The 17,289-nt window shown below is 35.3% G+C and overlaps 1 protein-coding gene across 4 annotated transcripts; it reads right to left on the bottom strand.

The window, feature by feature from the left end:
- Positions 1 to 567: 567 nt before the first annotated feature.
- On the bottom strand, positions 568 to 16,487 carry ari-1 (E3 ubiquitin-protein ligase ariadne-1). 4 transcript variants are annotated; one of them, XM_073082238.1, is made up of 12 exons: positions 16,112 to 16,487; positions 14,576 to 14,737; positions 13,783 to 13,851; positions 11,843 to 11,929; positions 11,268 to 11,396; positions 10,587 to 10,757; positions 9,916 to 10,112; positions 7,692 to 7,881; positions 6,713 to 6,939; positions 6,123 to 6,200; positions 1,251 to 1,305; positions 568 to 779 (listed from the first exon to the last, which is right to left on the bottom strand). In XM_073082238.1, exons 1-11 carry the CDS (start codon positions 16,313 to 16,315, stop codon positions 1,263 to 1,265), a joined length of 1,557 nt encoding a protein of 518 aa, XP_072938339.1. In that variant the 5' UTR covers positions 16,316 to 16,487; the 3' UTR covers positions 568 to 779; positions 1,251 to 1,262. The 4 variants fall into 4 exon arrangements, with proteins under 4 accessions (XP_072938339.1, XP_072938340.1, XP_072938341.1 ...); XM_073082239.1 differs by having other exon boundaries at positions 14,585 to 14,737; XM_073082240.1 differs by lacking the exons at positions 568 to 779; positions 1,251 to 1,305 and having other exon boundaries at positions 6,007 to 6,200.
- Between the last annotated feature and the right edge of the window lie 802 nt (positions 16,488 to 17,289).

Genomic DNA, 17,289 nt, shown 5'->3' with positions numbered 1-17,289 from the left:
TTGCCATATTTATTTTAAACTAGTTTTGCCCGCGGCTTCATCCGCGTTTAAAAGAAAATAATATGACATACTAACATACATAAAGCTGAAAATTCGTACCTTAATTCTAACGAAAGTGGCACCATCTGGCGAAAATTGGTCGTACCAACTGTGGAACCTTCGTGGGCTCATGGACAACATCTTTGTTAAAGATCATCACTTGATCAAATGCATAGTTTACGATTCAATCCTTACTAATATTTTTGGTTCGTTTTTTTTAGTCCAAAAGATCGATTCTCCGATTAATCCGGGATAAAAACTATTCTATGTCCTTTCTCGGGTCTCAGACTCCCTTTGTACAAAATTTCATTAAAATCGGTTCAGTGGTTTCGGCGTGAAGACACAACCAGACAGACAGAGTTACTTTCGGATTTATAATATTAGTAAGGACAATATTTTTGATAGATACCTATATTTTTAAATTTTATCTACTTAGAACATTTCAAATAGGTATCCTAATCATAAAATCTGCAAACCAAACTAAACAAGACTATCTACCTACATATAAACCGCAATTAAACATCAAAGTCTATTTTTATTTAAGTTTTTTATTTATAATATAAAATGTTATATACATAACGTTATTGGTTACAATGCTGCACGAGGGTGACGTACAAACTTAACTAAAAATAACTAAAGCGAGTAGCGCAAGTGGATATAAGAACCAGTTTGGCTTTAGTCTTTATTCACTTGTTTAATTTGAGTTTTATAGATTTTCCACATTGTTTGTTACTTGAGCCCTGTAATAGAGAACAATATACAATATAACAAATGAGGTACGATTCTATAGGGACATGTAGCTAGGCTAGGACACTGCGTAATTTAAGATAAAAGGTGTGAGGTAAGTATATATCTGACGCGCTACAGTGTCTAGATACATTTATATGAAACTAAAATTCTCAATCATTCATTCTCAATCTATTTACAGATTTTCTAAATAATACACTACTGATTTAGTAGAAAAAATCCATGGGAATTACAACGCCACCGGGAGATTTTTTCTCTTCAAGTTGTAGAAACAAATATTTATCAATATAATCTGACCATAATACAAAATTGTTATAAATACAACTCTACCCTGTCACAAACTGTAAAACAGGTTTTCCAACACTAGAATAACACACTACACTATGAATTTACTGCAAAATATTTAAATTATTTCAACTCTAGGTAGAGTTCAACTTCATTATAAAACAAAGTTCTTCACTCACCAACAACAACCACTAGGCTTTACTAGATCTCGTCGGTGAAGGTGCCAATGCGTCCCTGTAGAAAGCGACAACCTTGTAAGTTTATCACTAATTTTGACCTTAAGGTCGTTTGTCCACCGTACCGTCACCGAGCCGATACCGAGATTATTTCGGGCCGATTTTAATATGTCGTGACGGCGATAGTTTATCCACCGCGACTGAAATCGGCGGTTTATTTTGTTCCCGCTGTCACGCGTGTGACGGCAGTGTATGGACAAGTTCCAATGCGTTTTATATTTCCGGCACATCGGGCCGTCAAAATCTCGGTGCCGATCTAGCGGTCACGCCGATCTACTCGAAATATCGGCGGCCGGGATGACGGTGCTCGGGTGACAGCGTGCGGTGGACAAGCAGCTATAGTAAATGTATGTACGCTACTTCAGCGCCGTCATAAATTATCGGTATCTGCTCGGTAACGGCGGCGGGGGACAAACAGCGTAAGTGTTGGAAAATGTTTATGTTTAAATCCGACTTATGAACCAATTATTACAGACGACACGATTACAGAGAGCATTATAATATGATATTCTTATCAATTACTAAAATATTAGATATAACAGCTCCAGGCTCATTCGCCCATATTTTAGATATCCTATAAATATAAGTCAACAAGGCATAAGCAACGAGTCTTTATTGCTTTTGTGCATACAATTATTGCAATGATTGCCTTGAAATGAACCATATTGCTGTAGGGTCTACACTTTATGGGCAATGTAACAGGTACATACTTATATGGATAGGGAAATGGATAAGGAAAATATTAATCCACAATGTTGACTTAAGGACTAAATAGGTGTTTATAGAATAAGAAGTTTCATATCATACCGTAGATAGCCTACGGTCGATCGATAAATAAAAAACGTCCTCGATGTTACTATTTTTATTTCCGTCTTACTCTTAAGACAAATGTGTCCATACAGACACACATACAAGATGCTTCTCATTCATTACATTAGAATTGTGAATACGTTAACCATATAAATATTTATACAGCATCTATATGTACAATATGTATGTGTGTACCGAATATCGTCCTCGCCAATGGGCGGGCGCGGTCTACTCTAGCACAGTCCACTATGTGAACGCTTACAGCAAGCTTCAAATTAGTACAACTCACGACAATTACTGGCAGTGCAACCGAATTATGCACGATTAATACCGATTATTAAATATTAATCGTACTGACAGAGATATGTAGCACGAGAAATATTATACAAAAAGACAATCACAATTCGAAGACGTTCAACATTGTGGTAAGACAGGCTCGCCATGCTAATGTAAGAAGTCGCTACGCTACGAATTGCCTGATGTATACTGGAAGATTATTGCTCGATAGGAATTTGTCGCGTCGTCTTATAACATTAGCGTGCCATGCCTGTACGTAGCGTCTAAGTAGATCGTTCGATGGTGGACAATTTGAGCGAATCGTCAACACAACTTCAGCCACATATCTCTTATCCTACAAAAGAGAGACGAGACTTTATACGATATAATTTTACATGACCAGTCGTTAATTATATTAGAGAATTTATACAACAATTTAATTATCTTCACAGTGAATATTAAGCAAGAGGTCGGCCACGGAATCCTGCACGTAGCGACGCCGCGGCGCTAACTATTCGAGCCTTCGAGGCGTCAAATCAATATATCCATCACAGAATAAAACACACTAGATCCTGAACTAGCTTACGTTTAAAAGTGATAAACAGTATTCTAATAACAAAAATAGTATTTTGGTAAAAATATTATCTTCTTCGTTTCTTCTTAACCGACAGTAATTACTTGTTAATTGTGTTGTGCCACTATTACGATTTAGAGATTTTTTAATGAAAATAAACAAGCAAAAGCGCACGCTTACAAGAACTTAACATACGACATACTTTACATTACATCGAAATGAGGTCATAGTAATACATACAAAAATTTTAAATTAATCAAAATAAGCATCATCGGGAAACTCAATTGACTACTACGCTAGGACCTATTCGACGCTACAATACAACGCACAATGCGCTCGCCGCCGCGAAATGATGACGCGCGAAAGATCGACCCCTCCTACGTATAATATCGTAACCAACAAAAGTACCTTTTCGTTTTTATTGCATAAATTGCCTTATTTTAATGTTTTATCGACACAAGTAACATTATAAAGCGTATAAAATAAAATATACCAAATTTCATAGAGAAACCTGCAGAAATGCAGATTTTATTCGCATGTTAGCATATTCGAAACTTTGAAACGCTTTCCTGTAAAATTGTCATTTTGCAGTTACGATATTATACGTAGGAGGGATCGAAATATTCAGCCGCTCGCTATCGCGACGACGTGAGCATTGAGCATTAGTAGTTTTGACAAACAGAAAGCGTTGCTACAAACACACATTATTTTAATCAGCTTACTCATAGATATAAATCAATAGGTATTCCCTGCGATAGAGTGAATCACGTGTGAGTCAGCTGACTCAGTTTGAATTTGTGAACTAATGAGAGAATAGCGCTATTACAATGTAAAAAAAATATACAATAATAGCAGAAGTAGCAAACAGATTGCAAGAAATAGGTAGAGCGATAGTGCCAATGCAGAACAGAAAATAGAATCAACTTTGAAATCCTTAGAAATCACTTTACACTTCTCCTGGTTTCTAAAATATCACTATAAAATCATATAGTACTTTGAATAAAATATAAGTAGTGCATACTTACATATGAAGCACATAATTATATTAAGACTGCAATTAAGAAACAGAAAAAAAGTGCGGATTGTAGGGCATATCTATTATTAAAGTGTATGAGAATATATTATGTATAACCAAATCGATTGAGTTTATGCATAAACGGGAGCGACAAGATAAGTATTTATTAGTGTATTACAATTACTAGAACCTATTTTTAAGTTCTTAGACCGGATTAATTTTTGGCGGTACATTTTTGGCAAACATCTATGTGAAAATCATAATAAGCTGCCAAGTCGACATAAAACCAAGTAGTAATTGCAAATACTATGAATATATCTAGACGCATTGCAAATTTAATGATATAAAACAGTTGTGAGTACTCAACGCTTTGTGTTTGACGAAGTGAAAAGTAATAAAATTAATTAATTAAAATAAAGTCTAAATTGTTACAGTCAAAATTAATATGAACTCTATTACTAAAACGGGAGATCTGGCCTTATATATTTTTTTATTTAAACTCCTATGTCATTATCATAATTATACAGATGCACTATTAAAGTTCATATCGTTTACGAGATTGGCTATTTGACTGTCGTAAGAATAAAGTGAAGTATTAGGACATGAAGCTTGTGGCAAAAAAATGCAATATATTCTTGCGTGTCATAATCATAAAATATTTATTTTCTGAAACATCAAAATATTATACGAAACGAAAATATGACTATAATTTATTATGGTGTGACGTCAGTATCCTATAAACAATGTGTATAAATCCACTGCGCATTTGGAACCTATGTTAATAAAAACCGAAAGCATAGATATATTAAAATGCAGTTTAACTGCTCACACATTCACGCTAGCTACTGTCTTCGTTTTTACACTTAAGAGTATGACAGAGCACATTATAATATCAATATCAATAAAAATCATTAACGGAAGTTGTAGGCACTGAAGGCGAGCTTGCTTTAAAATTATTATTTTGTATTATAATGACGTCACAACATAAGTCACACGACCGACTGTTCCCTTAAATTTAAAATTAATCTAAAAATTGGCCGTACATCACCTTTAAAGTATTTTTTTATTATAGAATTACCAGTTACAATTTTCGAATACATCAAGAAAACCCGTCAAATAGCCAATTACTATTTACTTTACATTCACGAATACAATCCAATCATCTATCTGTTACACTACTGCCACCGAGGGACCCAATAATGTGTGATACTGCTATCCTTGTAATAAGACTATCTAAATAAATCATTAAGGTATACAAAATTATGTTAAACTACAAGTACACAATACTAAGGTGTCGGTATGTGTAAAATATTTATGCCAACGATTATTTCCTTTTCATATTTTTATAGAAATTAAAAATTAATCATAGAGCTTGGTTTTAAAAACGAGAACTAATATCAAAATTATTCATGACAAATGACAATAAGTGCTTGCAATAAGAACATTCTTAGAATTTTTACAAAATCTTCAAACAATTATCTAGTGTCTATTCCTTGGAAAATAAAATTCATAAGACAGTTTAACTACATAACAATATATCAGTTTTATTGTATACATAATATATTTAATATCACCCATAATACATAATGTTTTTAATCATTTACCTATGTGTACTGATATGCCATAGTTAACATCAAACTTTACTGTTATAAAAATATTTTTGTCAGAATACATAAATATATTTCTCAACGGAGTAGACACTAGTACCAAACTAACAATAATATTTACCTAAAATGTAAATTAACTACCGAAAGGTAAAGCTGCACAAATTGTCAGATTTGGCTTATGATTTCGTCGATTAATTCCATTCAAAAGAGCATTTCGATCGTCGAGACAAATTTCAAGACACGAGGGACGAGACATAAAAAATAGGAATTATTTATTATTACATCATCTTCCGGTGTGAGTGATCTATTAGAGAAATTAGTAAGAATTTTAGCTCACGGCTCAAAAAATATGTACAATATTGAGTGAAATATTTTGGCGTTACGCTAAACGTGGAGTCGCCTTCGCGCGTCGTGACGGCGGGTGAGGCCGGCGAGGGCGAGCGCGGGTGAGCGCGGGGGAGCGCGGGTGAGGGGCGGCAGAGCGCGGGCGAGCGCGGGTGAGGAGGGGTGTGGGAGGTAAGGAAGGGGTTTACTCTGTGTAGTCCCAGCAGTCCTTCTCGTAGCCCTCGTGCACGTGCTCCAACAACACCTTGCGCCGACTGTCGCAGTATCTGTAAAACGATTCAAACTTTACAACAGCTTTAACTTATCGGCGATAAGTATATAGGGTGAATTTTTCAAATCGGCCTTCAGGGCCAAATGTTGATAAATACGAAAACTGCATCATTCGTTTTTTAAAATATCTTTTTCCCTAGCCGGGAATCGAACGAGTTCATTTTGAAAAAAAAATATAACATGTTCATTTATTAATATTAAAATTTATAAATTTAATTAAACAACAAGGTTATTTTTAATCTTAAATAAATAAAGAAGAATGTTTGTAAGTATGATGGTGGCAAGAGCAATGACATATTTTTTATATAAAATTATTTGAATTGGATATTTGGGTTGCCATATCATCTGCATTTTTTCAGGAAAAATAGAATTAACGTTTTGAAATTCTTGTCTAAATTAACAATAGTTTAAAGGCGCTGGGGCGCTCGCGGGCCCCGCGTTCCCGGCCTCTGGTCTAGATATTTGTATAAATATGTATAGCTATCACTGCTAATTGAAGCCAACTGACCTGTATTTGTCCTGGACCTTCTGCTTGATGTCGGCGAGGTTCTCGCTAGTGATGTCTCGCTCGAGGTACTCCGAGAGCGTCTCGGTCGCGGACTCGAGGTCGCGCTGGTTGGCCTCAAAGATGACGGACTGGTTGTTCTTGCGCAGGTAGTACGCGAACACGTACGTGTACATCAGCGTCTGTCGGCACTGACACAGGATGTCCACTGCCTTTTTTAGGAACTGCACCTGGTAGATACATAAAAAAATATATAAGACTAGAACTTAAGGATCTTTGTTTCTGCTTGAACGGCATTCAAAGAAGAGTTTAAAGTAAAATTAAAAGATACTAATGAAAAATTTTGGTGAGAACAAAGAAACCATTGAATGGAGCTTTTATAAGATAACATAATTGTACAAAAAAATAAAAGTTATATTTAAAATAAACTAATAAAAATGTCAAATCAACACTCAATTCAAACTGTGACTGAAAGTTGCACCTTTATGCACAGAAATCGATAAACCTTTACATAACAACAACCTCATAACTAACATTTTCACAACCTCGCTATTTTGAAGGTGGTAGAACTCTTTGTTGTTCGACTCCGACGGCAACACCGCTACAACTACTTCTGCTTCATAACAGCAGTGTTAAACGCTGCTGTGTTCTGGTTTTAAGGGTGTGGTACCTAAGGGAAACATACTTTTCCGAAGCGTTCCAGCTTAGTCCTCAGGAGTAGCGGCGCATCTGTAGCCGACCTCAGGTAGATATACCTAATCCTATCTGGGGTTGATTACAAATGTCCATGGACGGCAGTAGCCACATACCAGGTAGATTGCATGCTCGTCTGCTACTCCCATATTTTAAAATAATAATTATGTCAACTCAACACTCAATTCAAACTGTGACGGAAAGTTGCAACTTTATGCATAGAAATTGATAGACAAGATACACAGGGATGACCTCGCAACTAACAGAAATAAACAACGTGTGCACATACCTCAATCCAACTCATGTTGTGCTGCTGCATCTCCTCCATCTTCTCCTTGACGGAGGCGTACAGCTTGGACTCGAAGCGCAGCGACTGCATGTGGTTCATGTACCGGTTGCAGTAGAACAGGTAGCGCTGCAGCGCCGCGCGCGACCGCTCCTGGGCGTCGCGCGCCGCCTTCGCCTCGTCCTCGTCGTACCTGCCACACATTGCCTTACTAACGAATGTGTATAATATTATTAATCAATTATGTGACATTTTAATCGCATTATGTTATTGTCCTAGCTATTGTTTTGAAGACTAGGAAAATGTATTACTTATTGTTATTTTATGTACAACAATTATTCGACCTCGATTGTTATAGTTATATAAATGCTAATTGTAAATATTTTAATTCCTCATAAATACCTCATTAAGCACACTCAAATGGGTAGGACATAGAAAATATGTTAATTTTAAGACTCATATATACCACTATGTTCTTGCAAATAAACTGAATTGAATTGAATTCAAGCTGTGGTAATGAGGCCTGTCTAATACGATGTGCTTGTAATCCGACAAGCCAAATGATTGTCAATATATGACAAATATGATGGTTACTTCGTGATTTACCCACGGCGGTATTATATCTCATCTATTTCTATACCATGATAGATTTAATAACTGCTATGTTTAAATTTTAAAACAGGAATATTATAGACTATGCGATGATGATCAATGCAATGCAAATTGTACAATATTCATAAGTCTATATACGAGGGTGCGTTTTTAAGTCCGCGGAATGGCGGGGTTAGAGGGGGGATAGCGGGCTCGTTAAGGGTGGTACGTGTTAAGTGACTCATAAATAGTATAAATATAAAGTTTTATCACAATTGCATCATTAGTTTTAAAACTATCGACAATTAAACAACTCAATCCGGAAGAAAATTTGAAGTATGGAGAAAATCGAGCATCGCGCCGTTATAAAGTTCCTTACCAAGCATGGAAGGTCTGTGCAAATCATAATGAAAAAGATGTCATCGGTTTACGGGGACCCTTGCCCTGGAAAAACGATGGTTTACAAGTGGAACAACCTTTTTAAGCTAGGCAGGGATTCACTTGAAGACGACCCACGACCAAGACGGTCTGTTGAGGTGACCACTTCGGAAACGATGGCGAAAGTCGAAAAATTAGTACTGGAAGATGCTCGGCTAAAGAAGGAACAGCTTGCAGAAATGGTTGGAGTATCGAATACAAGCATTTTTAAATTTCTGCATGACCATCTTGGCATGACTAAGGTCAGCGCGCGGTGGGTGCCGAAAATGCTCACGCTGCCTCAAAAACAACAGCGCGTTGAATGTTCCCGTGCGTTTTTGGACCTCTGTGGAGAAGATAAAGATATTGTACTGAATCGAATTGTTACTGGAGATGAAACTTGGGTTCACCATTATGAACCTGAGTCTAAACAAGACCCCATGCAGTGGCATAAAAAGGGTACAGCACCTCATAAAAAGTTTAAGGTGTCACAATCGGCCGGAAAACTCATGGCGACAGTCTTTTGGGATTCAGAAGGAATTTTGTTAATAGATTATAAAGATAAAGGTGTCTCTATAACCGGAGAATATTACGCAACTATCCTGGAGCGGTTAAAAGAAGCCATCAAAGAAAAAAGGTGGGGAAAATTAGCCAGAGGTGTCCTGCTGTTGCACGACAATGCGCCCGTACACAAAAGCCGTATTGCACTGGCTGCCCTGCATAAGGTGAGCTTTGATATTTTAAATCACCCACCCTATAGGTCAGACCTGGCTCCCAGCGATTATTATCCCTTTCCAAAAATGAAAAAAGAGCTTCGTGGGAATAAATTTTCTACAGACGAAGAAGTTAGAACGCAATTTTTCCGACAAGGACGAAACATTTTTTTATGAGGGTTTAAATAAGTTAATACAAAGATCTTAAAAATGTATTCGTCTTGCAGGAGAATATGTAGAAAAGAAAAATAATTTTGACATTTTATTTTCCCTCCTTGTCCCTCATTCCGCGAACTTAAAAACGCGCCCTCGTACAACATGGGCTTGGGAAAATAAGAAAATGCAACATTCGTTGTAAGTTTGTTATGCACTCGCGTCATGTCCGGGTGAGGAAGGGTGAGGGGGGGTGAAATAGAGATGAGAACGGATAAGATATAAGTATGAGAAAAGTAAGCAAGGCTTTAACTTCGTAGTACCCATAAACAAAAATAGTTCACAGTTCATACCTGTTGCAGTTATACCAACTGCTGCCATGCGGCTCCCATGGCCCAAGGCACACCCAGCAGAAGTCGGCCTTGCAGTTCTGGTTCTTGCACACCATATGGTTACAGCCGCCGTCCTTCTCTATCGTCACGTTGCACTTCGGACACTCCTTAGTGTTCGCCGCTATCCAGTTTGATGTTTCAGAGTCGTCGTCGCATTTCTATGTAAAATGAAGACGTACGGGGTTAATATTACGTTATGGATTACAATTTTTTTCAAAGACAAGCGTCAAAAGTACGTACGTACGTATTGAACAGATATGATGTTCTGTCTCAATTTTTCTGTTCATTTCGCGTTAAAGTTGTACGGCAATAATTCGAGAACGAATAAGTATGGTAATTGCGTGTCGCTTCCGTTTTAGTAAGTTTTAGAAATACACATATTAGTCTCCAAAATATACCCAGACATAATATCGGCTTTCCAAACTATCGCGCATGTACGCATGCGCACACTGTACAGATTAACGATATTCGTAAATTGAAGCCGAAAACCGTTCTCAATATAAAAGATCTTTCAAATTTAAACATTTTTTCTAATTCAAAAACAGTCCAATATAAAAGCGCAGAGACAGCGATATTCCATAACAATCAATGTGTTCAGCTTGGCAATATAAGCATAGATAGTGTTCCGGTACCTTGATCCACTTCCTTAGCAGGCAGCAGCGCACGGGGTCGTGCCAGTTCTCGCCGCACGCGAAGCAGAAGGTGTGCTGGCAGCGGCACGTGACCGGCGCCGCCTCCACGTACGCCACCTTGATCGCGTTGCTGCAGTCCGGCGACGGGCACCAGCGCAACAACCGGTTGCACTGACACGCACACATAGTAATACGATGAAATTGTATATTTATACTGAATTAGGCTTTAAAGGATGGTGTGTGACATTTTAACATTCCTGCACCGAAATGACAGGTTCAATAATACCAAGAGGTAAGTAACATAATAAGGTAGATAATAGGATGTGATAAGAGAACTGCTGCAATCGACACACTAGGAGATCTACCATCTTAAAACAGAACAAAATATATTTGCTGCATCTGCTATGAACAGCATTCATATCAGGGTCTTAATAAATGTTCTATTACTTATAAATATAAGGCACATTGGAACAGCATACAAATACTTCATATTTTCTCTCGATAGCCATGAGAGGAGAATCCTATACCTATTATTGTCCTACTGGGCTAGTGGGCACAGGTCTTGTCTCAGGATGAGAAGGATTAGGCTATAGCCCACCGCGATGGTCAACTGCGTATTGGTAGTTTTACATACCTTTGAGACATTTTTTTGTCAAAAATAAGTAGGAGGCAAATTCTCACCTCCACAAAACTATTGGTGATAATGTGCTGATACTTGAGTTTGACGCGCGGGTCGCGAACCAGCCGCATGACGGTCGCGTCGTCGACTAGGATGTCGCATGCGTGAGCCGCGCACGCTATCGTTTGTCCCTGCAAACAACCGTAAAATAACTTACCGTGCACCAACACATAACGATTATATTCTTATAGTCCGCGTAAAACTGCTAGTCCGCTCTGAATATAGAAAGAAATCGCGTCGCCATAGCACATTTTATGACTACACCTGCTCGGAACAACTTCAGAGCGGGCTAGCAGTTCCACGAGGACTATACACTCTCATTTTGAGAGAAAACCTAGAGAACCAAAAACAACACCTCAGAACAGCAATAATACACAATATATTTGGATGTTCGTACTTGTGAAATGTAACTTGTAAAGTCATATAATATGTATAGTATAAGAAAACATTGGATTTATATTTCATAATATTCGTTAACAGTATAATACTTGTTGTGCAGTTGCGTCTGATTTTAAACATGAATTGTACGAGAGAATGTTCATCATTGTGATAATGCTGAAAATGTAATAGAACATACTAAGCCTTCTTCCATTATTTTCGTTGTTAGATATTCGCACCAGCACTGTGTACAAAATCTGTGTCCGCATTCTAAGCCTGTCATCATCTGCAAAAATAAAAGAATAATACAATTTATAGATTACATAAAATTAAATAAAGGAGATGTTTCATTTTCGGCCATCTCATGTACACTATATCTAAAAAACACGAATAATTTGTATAATTGAAGAAAAATACACATATATTTTGATAACCTAAAGTATTCCTGTTTAAAAATATTTAAAATAAGCATTCCTCATTAAAATATTAAATATGGCGGGTTACTGTCAATGTCAAGTTTTCAAAACTGTCGATGTCGGTCAGAGAACCTATGTGTACCCCACACATAGGTTACTATACTCTTTGGATGTCGGTAATTCTGTATTTCGCTGTTTTTGTCGTAAAGTTATTGTTACCTCAGTACTTTACAACCTGGCTTTTGTTTTGTGTATCCCGTCATTATTTCTGAATTTAATTAATTATTTATAATAATTACAGCAAAACTACCTTTTAAATAGTATCTGGTTTTATAGATGTAAGTGACATGTCAAATTGAAAAAGAAGAAGTTGTCAATTTGATATGTGTAAAAGTTGATATATACATATTATATAATAGTGGACTCCAATGTAAACGTTGAATAAATATGTACTGGTGAGAAGATTCGATTTCAATCCTGAATATGTTTCTGCTCTGTGCTGCTTACGATTTTGGACTGATTCTACCTTACTTGTTAACCCAGCTTATGTTTTATGGACTCTTGTAATTTCGTGCGATCGCTGTGGATTGTGTTGACAAGGATTCAATATCATCAGGTAATAAAATATACATCAGTTAGTTGTATTAATCGTGAAATAATCGTTAATAATTTTAAACTAGGGAAGCTAATCTTTTTACATTCCTCTTTTTTTAGATAATTACAATAGCAAGACAAGGACATTCTTGGGATGACAAAATAATCAGTTATTATTGCAACTGCATCGCTGGGCAACGAACCGTACTCGTAGGTAGTTACGCTCACATTATGATCATTGTTTGATGTTTGGGCTGAGCTCGTCACAGGATATTACAGAACCTGCTACATGATTGGATGAAAATATTGATAAGGGAAGATATTGAAAATGAATAAATAATGTATTTAAGTGAAGAATAAATAAAATATTATCTAAATGTGTAGTTAAAGTTGTTTTATTTACACACTTAAATGTTTTAACTAAAATAAATTGGTATAGAAGTACTTATTTTTTGGTATGTTTGTTTTAAGTCAAGATTTATAAAAGTAAATATAATTAATGTTTATCAAATATAGGTATTGTTTCTCAATACATACAATACAATATTTATATATCTACGCCCAATCGCGTAAAAAATATATTAAAAAGTATATAATGTATATAGTAAGTTAAAATAGAATGACAGATGACATTATTACGGTAATCACTACCGCCATGATGTTTTTCCACTGTTGTGTTGCAAGTTTAAGTGATAATTATTGTTTTTTAACAATGAAACGAACATGATTTGAAGAAAATGAACCACTACGAATTGTTCTTTGCATGTTTTCTTAGTTTTTAGTATAGTGTACAAAAGGTGGCCGGGAGCCCATACATTTTGAAACATCTCCTTTGTTATTACATTTATATACACTACTAGATGAACTGGTGAACTTCTTATCACCTAAAATGATTAGATTCTAACTCTTTGTAAGTGAATATCTGTACCCCATTTTTAGCCCCCTATTAAAAATATCTATAAAATGTGGAATCCAATCTTATAACTGACTTTATGTCTAACTGTGACCATTTCCAATTTGTTGTCCTTATTTTTTTTCTTAATTTTTCAATTGTTTTAATAGTTATTCAGCGAATCTAGGAGGAGACGTAAAAATAATGACAATATAACACAATATGACAATAACTTACCGATGTTGGAAAAACCATGAAGCATATTTCACATTCTTCTGTGCCTGATGTTGATATTCGTCTAGGCAGCTGAAACAAATATTACAAATTTTAATATAAATGACAGTTACAACCTGATATAAGACATACAATTTTGCAATTATTTGAATATGTATTTGAAAATTTATAAGCAACATTTGCCCTTCCACAAGTATTAAATCATCTGTTATGCATTACTTTAGTAGTCTATATAACGAGTACTTTGTAATTAAGTAACAAGTCACTAGTACTCAGCTTCTACTTTATTGTGTTCTTGAAATAGTTGTGGTCAAGGAAGTACTTAAGTGTAAAATGATACTTGAAGTTATTTTTATCCATATACAGAATATCACATTCATGTCTGTATGCCATCAAGTTTAAACCAAAAATGGAGAATTTTATGGGGGTTTCATTTGGTACTTTTTATTTTAAATTTATGAAAGATTATTGTGTTATTATCTAGCAAAATTTATCTAAAAAAATGTCTAGTAGACTCACGGAAGCGGATCATTAAATTGACAATCAATACAACACAAAAAAAATATAAAATGTGATACATTACACTTTACTATTTAATTTATAACTTAAGGTAACTGCTTTTATGTTTTGTTTTGAAAATTGGTTGTACCAAACAGAACTAGTGATGTAGTTATTATGACTTTTATATTTACTTCATCACATATAAATCAGTTAAATAAAGCAAATAAAAAACAAGATCACAAAATTTATTTGGCATTTCTTACAGTTAAAACAAAAAACTACTCAAATTACTTACTAGAATTACCTTTGGCCTCTGAATGACTGGTTTTCTAAATGGATTTATAACTCTAGCCTCAGAGAATAACTGATCCTGATCGCCATCATAGAACCGTTCCATTAGCTTTTCTTTGTCCCATTTGAAATGATTTAGTAAAATACGAGTTGTTGTTGCTGGTATCTGAAAATAAAAAGATATATGTTAACTTTTATATTGTCTTCTTGTTTGTATCTAGTTCTTTATATGTCTCAATGTTTTAATCTACACTTAAAATTAAAAATATTATTGCCATTAGACAAATATGTATGTTATACTAACATATTATAAAAAAGCATGTTAAAAAGTATTCTTTATACTTAATTATGATGACCAATGTATTACACTTTACATTACTTAACTTTGACAGGATTACATTTTATTTATCAGCTAGGATTGAGTAATGTATAGACAATTAATTCAACAATCTACCAAAATAATTACACTAATTTACATGCACTAATAGTGAACAGATCAGTGCATGTGTGCTTCATTTTTAGGGTGCAGATATTTGGAAAGGTTTACTTCTGAAATTCGATTGACATTTCTGCTCTTGCCTAAAAGCAATACTACTCAGTTTGATATGGTAAATAACTAGCATATGAATATAAACAGGTTAGTTGCAGAAACTACAGATATATCATAATAAAGAGTAAGCTATTGCTTTCCATAGGTTTAATCAAGTACTAAACATTTTATGAACAAATCATTTTAAGACGACACATACAATTAAATTATGAAGTATTTATTAAAATTTAGGAATATTCACAACAACATACAAACTTCATTATTTAGTCCCAACATATATTTAGTCCCAAATATTCCAATCCTACATTAATACTAACAAAAATAAGGTTGTTGTTTATAATAGCAACATACAATCATATCTCAAGATAAAAAAGATAATGAACTGGTACAGTGGAAACATACAGCCCAAACAATAATTTTGTTATCAATATAACCTACATGAGATATAACAATAACAATATTGTTACATATATAAACTGTAGAATACCATACTAAATATGTGTAAATTATGTGAATTAATGTACATATAAACAACAAGAATGAGTTGCATTAACACCACACTGACCCAGTTATTAGTTATTGACAAGTCAAGGGTGAGATGTAACAAAGTTGGTACACACTGAATTTGCATTTAACCTTCAGTAAAAAGGCTTGACTATCATTATTGTGACAATAGATTTTCACTAGTTGGCATTAATGCCAAATTTACACTATTAGTCATGAACAAAGTGACTCATTTTATTTTTAATTTTCTTTTTGTTTAAAACAATAGTTCCACAATATTTACCTTCTACATAAAAATAAAGCTTTTCTTAATAAACAGATACAAAATAGTGAAATTCATTCATAGATAGCAAATTCTAACAAGAAATTAGAAATCGCGTGCAAAACAAAACGGATTCAGATGCAACACAAAAGAGTCCAGTGAAGTGTACCAGCGTACGAGTAACCTCATTCGAGTAGTCCATTGTTTACTACTAACATACTTACCTCCACAACAGTGTTCACTTCCTTTATACAGTCAACCATGTGTTGGACGATCTCCTCCGTTGATAACACCTCGTATGGATATTCGTCCAGCTCCGTTTGCCGTTCTCTTGCGCTGTGTGTCTCGTCCATTACAAAGTCGACATCGTCTCCACTGGACTCATTCCCTGAATCCACATCATCCTTTGTGTCATCTTCGGAGTCCATCGCCGAGATTAATAAGTAAACGTTTTGAGAAACAAGGATTCGTCCGGAATACTTCTAACGATGAAATTTTTACACCTAAGATTTAGGAAAGGTCAACAATGAAGAAAATAGTTCACCCACGGGCTGCCAAAACCTCTGACGTATGACTATGAGTAGGTAGTGTCTATGACGTCACTCTCTAAATTTTGAGCTTGTCTATAGTTTGGAATGTTTGCTGTCAAAATAAATGACGAGACGAGTAGAATAAACTTACAACTTTACTATATAATAGTATGTAATAAATTAAATCCACACTAAAAATTAAAGAAATGTATATTTTCAATCAATTAAATTTCTAAATTAAATATATTTTTTAATTTGTTTGGACTGAAGTGCAGTGAAATATTCTGTGCGACAAAAGAGTATAGTATCCAAGAATATAGTAACGTAGTATTGCGCGACTGCAGCGCGGCCGTGCTGAAAAAATAGGAATATTACTAAAATTTGGCTTTATACTAAATAATTTTCACACTTTATTAGGTTAACCATAAGTCTAATGAGAAAAGGATAAAGATAGACCAAAATAAATAAAATGTTCGGCTGAAAGATGAGAATCTAGGGCTGGAATCGATTTTATGTATAGTTTCTACATAAATATGTTAGATGGCGTTGTTAATATTCTCAATCACGCTAACGAGTGTACGTCGGCACTTGTATAAATACTGTAGCAAACATTGCCGATTGTGGTGCCTCCGCCACGGTTGCCAACTTAGGGGTTTTCCCCCCAGATTTAGGGGGTAAATGAGTGGTATGGGATTTTTCTAGGGGTTTTATTTGTCTAGGGGTATTTTTAGGGGTTTTGTATAGGCGCGGCGAGCAAAAAAAAAAAAAAAAAAACGGGAAACGTGTCATAAGCTTGCACGGCGTCCAAAACAAACGTGTTCTGAGCCGGCACGGCGGGGCTAAAAAAAAAAAAAAAAAAAACGGGAAACGGG

This window comes from Epargyreus clarus, unplaced genomic scaffold, assembly GCF_041222505.1.
Source record: "Epargyreus clarus isolate Ecla_fem2 unplaced genomic scaffold, WU_Ecla_fem_2.2 ptg000017l, whole genome shotgun sequence".
Lineage (NCBI taxonomy): Eukaryota > Metazoa > Arthropoda > Insecta > Lepidoptera > Hesperiidae > Epargyreus > Epargyreus clarus.
Note: the sequence above shows the minus strand (reverse complement) of the source record. Positions and strands in the feature narration are given on the sequence as shown.

Bases quoted from the DNA above. Each gene is read 5' to 3' on its own strand.
- ari-1 (XM_073082238.1), bottom strand. From the start codon at position 16,315: ATGGACTCCGAAGATGACACAAAGGATGATGTGGATTCAGGGAATGAG. The intron at 11,930-13,782 runs GTAAGTTATTGT...TTATTTTTGCAG, and splicing joins TCATGGTTTTTCCAACATCG to ATGATGACAGGCTTAGAATG. The intron at 6,201-6,712 runs GTCAGTTGGCTT...ATCGTTTTACAG, and splicing joins AAGGTCCAGGACAAATACAG to ATACTGCGACAGTCGGCGCA.